Source organism: Hemiscyllium ocellatum, chromosome 17 (genome assembly GCF_020745735.1).
Source record: "Hemiscyllium ocellatum isolate sHemOce1 chromosome 17, sHemOce1.pat.X.cur, whole genome shotgun sequence".
In the NCBI taxonomy this organism is placed as follows: domain Eukaryota; kingdom Metazoa; phylum Chordata; class Chondrichthyes; order Orectolobiformes; family Hemiscylliidae; genus Hemiscyllium; species Hemiscyllium ocellatum.
Window position 1 is genome coordinate 603,047 of NC_083417.1, and position 13,375 is coordinate 616,421.

General features: G+C 43.0%; 1 protein-coding gene across 1 annotated transcript in view; it reads right to left on the bottom strand.

Annotated features, from left to right (window-relative positions):
- Positions 1 to 3,233: 3,233 nt before the first annotated feature.
- tango6 (transport and golgi organization 6 homolog (Drosophila)) overlaps positions 3,234 to 13,375 on the bottom strand; it is a 217,185-nt gene continuing 207,043 nt past the window's right edge. The window contains exon 18 of the mRNA XM_060838313.1: positions 3,234 to 4,897. Within this exon, the coding sequence (XP_060694296.1) occupies positions 4,721 to 4,897 (177 nt within the window). The 3' untranslated portion in view covers positions 3,234 to 4,720. The remainder of the gene's footprint in view (positions 4,898 to 13,375) is intronic.

Here is a 13,375-nt window from a genome sequence, read left to right on the forward strand (position 1 = left end):
ACAAAAACTTCCAGCACGGTGAACAGAACCACAACTCAGACTACTTTGGCCAGATCTTGCTTTATTTGAATAAAATCTGCTTCCGCCCTGTTGAAACCCTTTAATTGCAGACGACCTTTCTCCTTTTTCATAACAAAGTTGAAATAGATGGATGTTGTGGATGCTGTCACTAAACTGCTCTCCCATTGTCATCTCAAACACTTGCCCAGCTTCATTCCCCAAAATAAGATCCAGCATTTGGATTTTATTTGACCTCTGCATGCTGATATAAACTCTCCTGAATACATTTCAAAATTTTGTCCTCTTCTAAACCCTTTACACTAAGACTATCCCAATTAATATTGGGCAAGTTGAAATCCCCACATAAAATTACCTTTTCATAAAATGTCTTTTTATTATTTTACACACCTCAGTGAACTGTCTTCATATCTGTCCTCTATTGTCAGTCTGGGGGTCTACAATACACTTCCAGCAATGTGATTGTCCCCTTTTATTTGTGATGATGCTGCCCCTTTAACAAGGTTATGCTGTCCTTGTTTTTTTTTCAAGAGGGGTTGTAAAGGCAGTGGTGCCGAAATGGCTAACAAACACTGCCTAAGTTAACAATCAGAGGAAGCCGTTACGTTTTTTTAAACACAATGAAAGGGGAGTGGCTAGTTCACCCAGTGCAGGATTTTTCTAGTTTGGTTTAGTTATAGCAGGCAATCAGAAGCTATTGGTAGCAGAGAAGTGACAGTGAAAAGAAGCTCCATGCTTCAACAAAGGTCTTGCCTGAACTTTCTTTCTAAAATTTCTCCTGTTTGTAAGAAACTGTGTTTGAATTTACCATTGCCATTTATGGGACGTTGCGGCAATTCGAACAGTTTCGTTAAGTTGCGATTTTGAGTCGGTTGGCTTTTCAAATAGTTATTATTCTAAATTCTGTTTTCTTTTCCTTGTGTTTCAACTGTAGTATGTAAATAAATTGTTTTGCTTTAAAAAAATCCTAAAGGCCTCCTCTGATTGTTGACTCAGGCAGTGTCTGTTAGCCATTTCAGAATCACTGCCTTTACAACCCCTCTTAGAAAAAACCAAAGACCACTAAACGTTGTTAAAGGGGCAGCATCATCACATATTCCTAAACTCTGCTTCTCCAAGCCTCATTTGAGGACCCTTCCAAGATATGTTTAAATTGCAGTGATACAGGACATTGGAGAGACTACACTTGGAATATTTATCCAGTTTTCATCACCTTGCTATTGGAAGGATGTTATTAAACTAAAAAGGGTGCAGAAGAAATTTACAAGAATGTTGCTAGGATTCTGAGTTTTAGGAAGAGGGTGGACAAACTAGGACATTTTTCTTTACAGCGGAGGAGACTGGCAGGGGAGGGTGGGTGAAATCATATAGAATCATATCGAGGTGTATAAGATCATGAGAGGCATAATTGAGGTGAATGCACTCAGTCTTTTTCCCAAGTTGGGAAATTGAGGACAAGAGGGCATCAGATTAACATTAGAAGGGAAAGAATAAAAGGGAACCAGAAGGGCAACTTCTTTTTTACATAGAGGATGGCACTCATATGGAATGAGCTGCCAGTGGAAGTGATTGAGGTGGGTACATTAATGACATTTAAAAGGCATTAATTCATAGGCAAGGTTAGAAAGATATGGGTCAAGTTCAGGGAAATGGAGTTAGCGTGGATGGACACTTAGGTTGGCAATGGACCGGTTTAGGTCAAAGGGCATGACTCCATGCTGTAGGATTAGGCTTAATCCTTAGAATTAGAATTAGAGGGGGTCTATTCAGAAGAGAAATGCGGAGACATTTCTTCAGCCAGAGAGTGGTGGGCCTGTGGAATTCATTGCCGCAGAGTGCAGTGGAGGCCGGGACGCTAAATGTCTTCAAGGCAGAGATTGATAAATTCTTGATGTCACAAGGAATTAAGGGCTACGGGGAGAATGCGGGTAAGTAGAGCTGAAATGCCCATCAGCCATGATTGAATAGAAAATAGATGCAGGAGTAGGCCATTCAGCCCTTCGAGCCTGCACCGCCATTCAATATGATCATGGCTGATCATTCCTAATTAGTATCCTCTTCTTGCCTTATTTCCATAACCCTTGATTCCATTATCTTTGAGAGCTCTATCCAACTCTTTCTTAAATGAATCCAGAGACTGGGCCTCCACTGCCCTCTGGGGCAGAGCATTCCACACAGCCACCACTCTCTGGGTGAAGAAGTTTCTCCTCATCTCTGTCCTAAATGGTCTACCCCATATTTTTAAGCTGTCTCCTCTGGTTTGGCACTCACCCATCAGCGGAAACATGTTTCCTGCTGCCAGAGTATTCAATCCTTTCATAATCTTATATGTCTCAATCAGATCCCCTAGGAAAAAGTGAGTTCTGCAGATGCTGGAGATCAGAGCTGAAAATGTGTTGCTGGTTAAAGCGCAGCAGGTCAGGCAGCATCCAAGGAACAGGAAATTCGACATTTCGGGCATAAGCCCTTCCTGATGAAGGGCTTATGCCCGAAACGTCGAATTTCCTGTTCCTTGGATGCTGTCTGACCTGCTGCGCTTTAACCAGCAACACATTTTCAGCTCAATCAGATCCTGTCTCAGTCTTCTAAACTCAAGGGTATACAAGCCCAGTCATTTCAGTCTTTCAGTGTAAGGTAATCCCGCCATTCCAGGAATTGACCTCGTGAACCTATGCTGCACTCCCTCAATAGCCAGAATGGCGGAGTGGACTCGATGGGCCAAATGGCCTTACTTCCGCTCCTATGTCTTATGGATTCTATGACTGTATATCATTTACTTACCTTAATTGATATTGCGAACCCATTTATACACCTTCGCTATTTTTCCAAAGTACATCATTTCCCCTTTTATACCCTACCCTGTCTGAATGTTGGAATAAGAAGCCTTGTCTGGCAGAGCTGTCGGAGAAAAACAGACTCTCAAAGGGAGCAGAGATGATCAAGCCAGGCAGGAAAGGGATCTGACGTACTGATCTTTCTTGATGAAATATGTCCACAAAGAATTCCGGTGAAAGACGTGTTATGAATACTGTGGATCCCCCTTGCCACAGTATTAACACTGGATGCACTCATGCTACAATTCTTTCAATGTAGGTCAAATGAGTTCCTAAACTCAATTGTGCCCTTCTTAGTAAGAACCTTTAACATGAGCTGATGTATGGGTGATGATATGCATTCAAGGAGGGACTTGCTGATTATTCCAATTACACTAATAGTTTTAATATATATTTTAATTAAAGTTACATTTTTGTGAGAAGAACAACTTTTTCCCCTGTTCTGGACTATTTAACAAACAAATAACACGTCTATAATTAATTTCTTTATGGACAATAAATTCAGAGTGGAGTGAACTGATATGTAGAACCTGGTACATCTAGTTACTTCAGAAAAACAAAATATGGGAAATCTGAAATAAAAGTAGAAAATGCTGAAAATGCTCAGCGGTCAGGCAGCATCAGATGAGAGAGAAAAAGAATTAATATTTTAAGACTATGATCTTTCATCAGAACCATTTGAAGGAAGGCCACTGACTTGAAATGTTAAGCCAATGCTTTCAAACTTTCATGCAATGTGACTCCATTTCATAACTTTAAAAATTGGCATAACCCCGCTGAGAGCAGGGTTTTTAACTGACAGTAATTTTTTTTTAAGGCAGTCTTCCAATGGGCTTTTTGGAGCAGGAATTGGACCTCAAGGATCAGTCAATTAAGCTATGCTCCATCGTTAAAAAAGGAAGAACTTAAAGGAACCTCAGAATTGTTATATTCAGTGAATTATAACAGCTATCACTAACTTGGAATATAATTGCTGGTTGTGGCTTGGTTTGTGAAGCCCTGTATAAATTCTTTCTCTCTCTCCACAGATCCTGCTTGACTCCCTAATTTATCTTAATTTTAGTTAATAAACAATAATTGCATCGCACCAAATGATGGTAGGATACATATTAAACACTGTTAATCAGTCATCTGTGCTGTTGACCTTTTTGTGATCTTCAGGCTCCAGAATTTCACATTCCATATTTGTTCTTGTTTTGTTTCCTCTTCCTGTATATCTCATTGTTTATTCCACTCCTCACTCGCTATGACTTTTTAAAGCTTGTCAATTTGGCATCATGAATGAGTCACGCTGAAATTTGAAAGTGCATTTTTTATGTATATGTGCATTGTACATAGTTAAATGCTTCATCATCTCATTTGTAATTATATATAGATGGATGAATGAGATTTCCACTGTCCCCACTTTCTGTCTAGCCAAACTACATGCAAAGAGAATGGGTTTGTGAGAATCAGTGGGGAAAGACCCACTGTTGAGCTTAATTGTACACTATTACTGTAAAGAGATGTGAAAGGTCAAATCCTTCCTATTAACCCAGCTATCAGTACCCTTTTCAGTAAAGATGGTGACAGAAATGCAATCTCCTCTACTGGCTGCCATTAACATTAACTAAAACTGCCAGTCACACAGTCATCATAAGAAAACTCATCTTCCTGGAACATTTGGAGAGAATGTGCTACAAGTGAACAAACTTAATCATGCCTGTCCCTTATCATGCTTCGTACTGAAGTGTTAAGCTTACAACAAAAAAAAGACTAAATGTGGTATGGTATTACTGGAGTTCCATCATAGTCTTAAAAGTGGATTTGAAAAATATTCAAATTGGTTGATCCCAAAGTTCAGTACAAAGAGGTTCTGGCACCTTCTGTTATGGAAGAATGACAATTTTTTTCTGTAGTTTTTCCTCTGGGAACAGAAATCTCCTGACGATATGGTCCAGTTCCTCTAGTGCAATCTGTGCATGCAATACCACTACTTCATCTTCATCAGACTGGTTCACATACTTTAACAATCGATAGAGATCTCGTAGAACTTCATCCAGAATCTGCAGCATGGAAGACAGCAGGATTAACGCAAAATAATTGAATACACAGAGAGAGGAAGAGACAGGTCAAACTCCTAACAGCCAGCTGAAGAAGGATGAGTCCAGAACCAACTTGTCAATAGATTTAAACCAAGTAAAAAGAAAACATTACAAGTATATAGCTCATAACTCACCCTCATCCCAATGCTATTAAGTGTATCTTTATACCTCTTTGGCAAATTTACGATGAAAACTGTGCCTTTATACATGATCAAGCAACAATCTAATTAATGACCTCTGTTAGAGTCCTTGCTGATTTTTCATTATTTTAATTTTATTCTTTTATGAATTTTGGTTTGGAGCTGTGAATTGAAAATGGAACAAGCTGTTGATTGTTTGAGAGGCTAGACCTTGATCTTAATTGCAGGTTAATTCTTGATCCAAAAGTTTCTATCGAGTCTAGGACTAGTTATTCAAATGCCTGATTAGGAACCGTTGGGGTAAATGTTGAAGGTCTTTGAAGGTTTTAATTTTACTGTGCTGTAAATATAGAGATTGGGAGATTAATTTAATTTGGCTGTATGTCTCAGTGTTACAACACCTGGAACTGAATATAATTAACCACAAGACCAGAAACTACCATACAATTAACAGAGAGGCTCAAATCCATATTAGCACTGTGAGATACAAAGAAAGGGAGATAATCAACTCCATAACCAAAAAACTCTCCATCTCCCCACAACACCTCTCCCTCAGACAGTACTTTCTTCTTCTACTTTCCCCAAAGTATTTTACTCATAACTCCAGCCACACTGAATCTACACTCTAGTCCCTCTCCAATAAGGAACTACTCCACTTCTTGGAAGACAAACTCTGCTCTTTGCTTCCACCTTAACCCACTGCTGCCTATCTCCAACTCTCTCTCCCAGCTCCACCCATCAACCAAAATCCTCCTGTTTCCTTTCACATGGCTAATGCTGCTTTCCTGACAGGGCTGGATCAGCAAAATGTCTGAGATCAGGTCCACGCTATACAATTACAATTTCACCAGTTCAGCAACATGAAAGAGTCATTGCACTAGAATCGCAGTGAATTTGACTCAACTGAACAAAGGCTTTTTTGTAGACTGTGCAAGAGCTAACATTAGGCAATCCAATAAACAGACACCTAATCATTAACTGACAGAAAACTCCTGCCACATCTGAAATTTCACCTGTGAATGTGGGTGAAGGAACATCGGACCAGATTCAGGAGAGCTATGAGGGGAAGGGGAGGGGGAACAGGATGAAAAGGGGACGGGGTGAGGAAGGGTCGGGGAGATGAAGAGGGTGGGGAGAGCAAGGAGGGGGAAGAGGGTCGGGAGAAGAAAGGAGCAAAGGCTCGGGGAAGGAATTGGGGAGATGAGGAGGAGGTTGGTGGGAAGAAAGGGAGAGGGAGAAGGGAGAGGGAAGGCAAGTGGGAATGAGAAGGGAATAAGAAGTCAAGTGGAAGAAGTGGAGGGCAAGGGGTTGGGATAGGGGAAGGGAGAGACAGGAAGGCAGCAAGGCAAGTGCAAAGAACTGACTAGAAGGAGAAGGGTAGAGGAGAGTGTGAGGGAAAAGGAGGAAAGAAAAGAGGAGAGGTAGAAAGGGGAAGACAGAGGGAGCAGGGAGCTAACAGGGAGGGAGGGAGGGAATGATGTTATGGGCCAGACTTGAGCTCCTCAGAATATACTAAGCGGATAACCTAGACACTAACGTTTTCTTATTTTAAAGGCAAGTTCCAGTCGTTGTGTTTCAGATGCAACCCGATTGATCAAAACAACCAGATAGGAAGCAAAACACACTTTATTCATACACTACAGTTAAAATACAATAAAAGTAGGAAGGTGATGGCCCAGTGGTATTATCCTTGGACTGTCGACCCAGATAACATTCTGGGGACCTGGGTTCGAATCCTATCACAGCAGATGGTTAAATTTGAATTCAATACGAAGGAAGGGCTGTTGATGTCATCTACATGGACTTTAGTAAGGCATTTGATAAGGTTCCCCATGGTAGACTAATGGAGAAAGTGAAGTCATATGGTGTGCAGGCTGTTCTAGCTAGGTGGATAAAGAACTGGTTGAGCAACAGGAGACAGAGAGTAGTAGTTGAAGGGAGTTTCTCGAAATGGAGAAAGGTGACAAGTGGTGTTCCACAGGGGTCAGTGTTGAAGCCACTGTTGTTTGTAATATACATAAATGATTTGGAAGAGGGCACTGTTGGTATGATCAGCAAGTTTGCAGATGACACGAAGTCTGGTGGAATAGCAGGAAGCATAAGGGACTGTCAGAGAATACAGAGAATATAGATAGACTGGAGAGTTGGGCAGAAAAGTGGCAGATGGATTTCAATCGAGACAAATGTGAGGTGATGTATTTAGACAAGACTAATTCTATAGCGAATTATACAATGAACGGAAGAGCCTTGGGAAAAGTTGATGGACAGAGAGATCTGGGAGTGCAGGTCCATTGTACCCTGAAGGTTGCTGCACAAGTGGATAGAGTTGTCAAGAAGGCATGTAGTATGCTTGCCTTCATTGGACGGGGTATTGAGTATAAGAGCTGGCAAGTCATGTTAACATTTGTACAAGACTCTGGTTTGGCCGCATTTAGAATGCTGTGTACAGTCCTGGTCGCCACATTACCAAAAGGATGTGGACACTTTGGAGAGGGTGCAGGGAAGGTTTACGAGGATGTTGCCTTGTGTGGAAGGTGCTCACTATGAAGAAAGGTCGAGTAGGTTACGTATATTTTTCATTAGAAAAAAGGAGATTGAGGGGGGGACCTGATTGAAGTTTACAAAATCATGAAGGGTATAGACAGGGTGGATAGAGGTAAGCTTTTTCCCAGGGTGAAGGATTCAATAACAAGAGGTCACGCTTTCAAGATGAGAGGTGGAAAGTTTAAAGGGGATACACGTGACAAGTACTTCACACAGAGGGTGGTGGGCGTTGGAACACGTTGCCAGCAGAGGTGGTAGAGGCAGGCAAGGTAGATTCATTTAAGATGCGTCTGGATAAATGCATGAATAAGTGGGGAGTAGAGGGATACAGATGCTTAGGAATTGACTGACAGATTTAGATAGTGCATCTAGATCGGCTCAGGCTTGGAGGGTCGAAGGGCCTGTTCCTGGGCTGTAAATTTTCTTTGTTCTTTATTAATAAAAATATTTGGAATGATGACCATGAATCCATTGTCAACTGTCGGAAAAGCCCCTCTGGTTCACTAATGTCCTTTAGGGAAGGAAGGGCTGCCATCCTCATCTGGTTTGTTTTACACGTGACTTCAGATCCACAGCACAGGGATAGTCAATAAATACTGCCTGATTAATGACACCCTCATCCTGTGAATGAAAAAAGAAAAGAAAAAATGCAGAGAGAGAAAGAGAGAGAGAGAGAGAGAGAGAGAGAAAAAGAAAAGCTGGGAGAGACGTACTGCTACTGAAAACAAACTCCTGGTACTGTTGTAACTTGCCCCACCCATTCAGGCTGCTTCAGTTACTCCAACTTTAAAAAAAACCCAAGGCCTCACATGCTGTTTATTGGATCTAAATAGCACCTCTGCCTTAAAACCACTCTTCAAACAAAAACAGGACAAAATACACCTCTTAAAGTCATTGTATCATCACATAGGATATGAGGGAAGGAAGGGGTTTGAAGGAGAAAGCTAGTTGGATAGGGGAAGAAGAGAGGTAGCAACAGAAAGTGAGTGTGGAGTTGGTGGGAAGGGGATGGGGCATAAAAGAAACTGGTCTCAACTGACCATATCAATATGGTGAGCACAAGTGCAAACTGAAGGCTGGGAGTTTTATGGCAAGTCACTCAGCTCCTGACTCTACAAAGCTGTCCACCATCTATAAGGCACAAGTCAGGAGTATGATGGAATATTGAAACAAAAACACAAGTTGCTGGAAAAACTCAGCAGGACCGGCAGCATCTGTGGAGAGAAATCAGAGTTAACATTTTGAGTCCAGTTTCTGGATCAGTGGTGCTGGAAGAGCACAGCAGTTCAGGCAGCATCCAACGAGCAGCGAAATTGACGTTTTGGGCAAAAGCCCTTCATCAGGAACGAAGGCAGTGAGCCGGAAGCATGGAGAGATAAGCTAGAGGGGGGTGGGGTGGGGAGAGAGTAGCATAGAGTACAATGGGTGAGTGGGGAGGAAATGAAGGTGATAGGTCAGGGAGGAGAGGGTGGAGTGGATACGTGGGAAAGGAGCTAGGCAGGTCGGACAAGTCCGGACAAATCATGGGGACAGTGGTGAGCTGGAAGTTTGAAACTGGGATGAGGTGGGGGAAGGGGAAATGAGGAAACTGTTGAAGTCCACATTGATGCCCTGGGGTTGAAGTGTTCTGAGGCAGAAGATGAGGCGTTCTTCCTCCAGTCGTCTGGTGGTGAGGGAGCGGCGGTGAAGGAGGCCCAGGACCTCCATGTCCTCGGCAGATTGGGAGGGGGAGTTGAAATGTTGGGCCACGGGGTGGTGTGGTTGATTGGTGCGGGTGTCTCGGACATGTTCCCTAAAGCACTCTGCTAGGAGGCGCCCAGTCTCCCCAATGTAGAGGAGACTGCATCGGGAGCAACGGATACAATAAATGATATTAGTGGATGTGCACGTAAAACTTTGCTGGATGTGGAAGGCTCCTTTAGGGCCTTGGGTAGAGGTGAGGGAGGAGATGTGGGCACAGGTTTTACAGTTCCTGCAGTGGCAGGGGAAAGTGCCAGGATGGGAGGGTAGGTCGTAGGGGGGTGTGGACCTGACCAGGTAGTCACGGAGGGAACGGTCTTTGCGGAAGGTGGAAAGGGGTGGGGAGGGAAATATATCCCTGGTGGTGAGGTCTTTTTGGAGGTGGCGGAAATGCCGGCAGATGATTTGGTTTATGCGAAGGTTTGTAGGGTAGAGGGTGAGCACGAGGGGCATTCTGTCCTTGTTACGGTTGGTGGGGTGTGGTCTGAGGGCAGAGGTGCGGGATGTGGTCTGAGGGCAGAGGTGCGGGATGTGGACGAAATGCGCAGGAGGTCCTGGGCCTCCTTCACCGCCGCTCCCTCACCACCAGACGCCTGGAGGAAGAACGCCTCATCTTCTGTCTCGGAAGATGAAACTGGCCATGCTAAATTGCCCAGTGTTCAGGGATATGTAGGTTAGGCACATTGGTCATATAGGATAATAGGGTAGGGGAATGGGTCTGCGTGGGTTACTCTTTGGAGGATCAGTGTGGACAAGTCAGGCTGAAGGGTCTGTTTCCACACTGTAGGATTCTATTTTACTAAATATGCAATTTGGAGTAGGGTAAATACGATTAGAGAGGTAAATGTACAGCTCAAAGGTTGGTATGGGAGAAATGGATTCCAATTCACACACACCAGCACTAGTACTGGAGAAAGAGAGAGGTATTCCGTTGGGATGGGTTTAATTTGAACGAGTGTCCTAATAAACCAAAACTGTAGATAGGGTTTTAAACTAATTAGTATGAGGGGGGTTCAATTGAAGTGAGTTTAAAATATTGAAAAGAAACAAGAGAGCAGAGTAGTGAAGAGGTGAATAAAACTCAGTTTCAGTCAGAGCAGAAAATATAAAGAGAATAATGCAGCAGAAATTGGAACTAGAAGAAGTAATAATAGTAAAAACTCACAGCTTAAGGCTTTTTAGTTGAAATCATGCAACATTTGTAACAAAATCGACTAAGAGACATGATTGCAGTGTGATCAGAACTGGGAGCTCAATATACAAGGGCATTTGATGTTCCAGAGGAATATATCAAAAGAAAAAGGTGGATTTGCTTTTTTTATTAATAATGAGAGGTATCAGTTGGCGTTGAGTACATAGAACGTAGAATATTACGGTGCAGTACAGGCCCTTCTTTGTTTAATGTTGCGCCACCCTATGAAACCAATCTGAAGCCCATCTATTCTATTCTCGTCCATATGTCTATCCAATGACCATTTAAATGCCTGTAAAGTTGGCGAGTCTACAACTGTTGCAAACAGTGCATTCCATGCCCCATTACTCTGAGTAAAGAAACTACCTCTGATATCTGTCCGATATCTAGCGCCCCTCAATTTGAAGCTATGCCCTCTCATGCTAGCCATCACCATTCTACAAAAAAGGCTCTTACAGTCCACCCAATCCAACCCTCTGATTATCTTAAATGTCTCAATTAAGTCACTTCTCAACCTCCTTCTAACGAAAACAGTCTCAGGTCCCTCAACCTTCGCTTGTAAGATCTTCCCTCCATACCAGGCAACATCCTAGTACATCTCCTCTGAACCCTTTCCAAAGCTTCCACATCCTTCTCATAATGCAGTGACCAGAACTGCACGTAATACTTCAAGTGCGGCCGCACCAGAATTTTGTACAGCTGCAGCATGACGTCATGGTTCCAAAACTTGATCCCTCTACTAATAAAAGGTAACACACTGTATGCCTTCTTTACAGCCCTATTAACTTGGGTAGCAACTTTCAAGGATCTATGTATATGGACACCAACATCTCTTTGCTCATCTACACTACCAATAATCTTACAATTCGCCCAGTACTCTGCATTCCTGTTACTCCTTCCAAAGTGAATCACCTCACACTTTTCTGCATTAAATCCAATTTGCTACCTCTCAGCCCAGCCCTGCAGTTTATCTATGTCTCTTTGTCACCTACAACATCCTTCGTCACTATCCACAACTCTACTGACCTTAGCGTCATACACAAATTTACTAACCCATGGGCGGCACGATGGCTCAGTGGTTAGCACTGCTGCCTCACAGCACCAGGAGCTCAGGTTCGATTCCAGCCTTGGGTTGGGCGACTGTCTGTGTGGAGTTTGCACATTCTCCCCGTGTCTGCATGGGTTTCCTCTGGGTGCTCTGGTTTCCTCCCACACTCCAAAAATGTGCAGGCCAGGTGAATTGGCCATTCTAACTTGCTCCATAGTGTTAGGAGCATTAGTCAGAGGGAAATGGGTCTGGTGGGTTACACTTCGGGGGGCCGGTGTGGACTTGTTGGGCCGAAAGGCCTGTTTCCACACTGTAGGGAATCTAATCTAATAAAAAAATCTAATCCTTCTACACCCTCGATCCAGGTTGTTTATAAAAAAGACAAACAGCAGTGGATCCAAAATAGATCCTTGCGGTACACCACTAATAACTGAACTCCACGATAAACATTCCCCTCAACCACCACCCTCTGTCTTCTTTCAGCTGGCTAATTTCTGATCCAAACCGCCAAATCACCCTCAATCCCAGGCCTTCGTATTCTGTGCAATAGCCTATCGTGGGTAACCTTATCAAACACCTTAGTGAAATCCATATACACCACATCAATGGCTTTAACCGTATCGCCCTGTTTGATCACCTTCTCAAAGAACTCCCTTCTCTTATAACCTTTTCCAACACTTTACCCACAACCGAAACCAGGCTCACAGGTCTATAATTTCCAGGGTTGTCTCTACTCCCCTTCTTGAAAAAGAGAACAACTTTTGCTATCCTCCAGTCTTCTGGTACTATTCCTGTAGAACAATGATGACATAAAGATCAATGCGAAAGGCTCGGCAATCTCCTCCTGGCTTCCCAGAGAATCCTAGAATAAATCCCATCCACATCTAGTGCGGTTAGAAAAATCTAGGATTTTAACCCAGTGACAAGTGAAGGAACTGCAATATAGTTCCAAGTCAGAACAATGTGTGGCTTGGATGGGAATTTGCAGGTGGTTGTGCTCCAATCTACCTGCTGCCCTTGTCCTTCTAGATGGCAGAAGTAACATGGTTTGCTGCGGTGCATTTTGTTGACGATACGTACTGTTGTCACCATGAGTCAGTGGGGATGAATGCTGATGGTGTTAAAAGGGATGCCAATCAAGTGGGTTGCTTTGCCCTGTATGGTGTTGAGCTTAGAGTGTTATTGGAACTGCATCATCCAGGCAAGTGGGATGGGGGGGTTGTTCAACATATTTGACTTGTGCTTTGGACAGATAATGGAGAGACAGGAGGCAAGTTATTCACTGCAGAATCCTTAGCCTCCGACCTGCTCTTGTAGTGACAGTATATATATGGCTGTTCCAATTCAGTTTGCGGTTAACAGTAACTCCCAAGAGGTTATTAGCAGAGAATTCAGCAATGGAAATGTCTCCGAATATAAAGGAGTACGGGTTAGATTCTCTCTTATTGGAGTTGTTCATTACCTGGTCTTGTGCGATGTGAATATTACTTGCTATTTAAAGATCAGCCTGAGCTTGAATATTGTCCAGGTCTTTTTGCATTTGGACCTAAGCTGCTTTCGTATCGGAGGAGTTGAGGATGATGCTGTACATTGTGAATTCACTACTGTTGGTCTTATGAAGGGTAAGTAATTGATGAAAATGGTTCAGCCAAGATCCTGAAGAATTCCTGCAGAGATGACTAACCTCCAACAGTCATGACCATCTTCCTTTGTATCAGGAACAACTTCATCTAGCGGAGAGCTTTCACCTCAATTCAAAATGGCCTCAGTTTTGT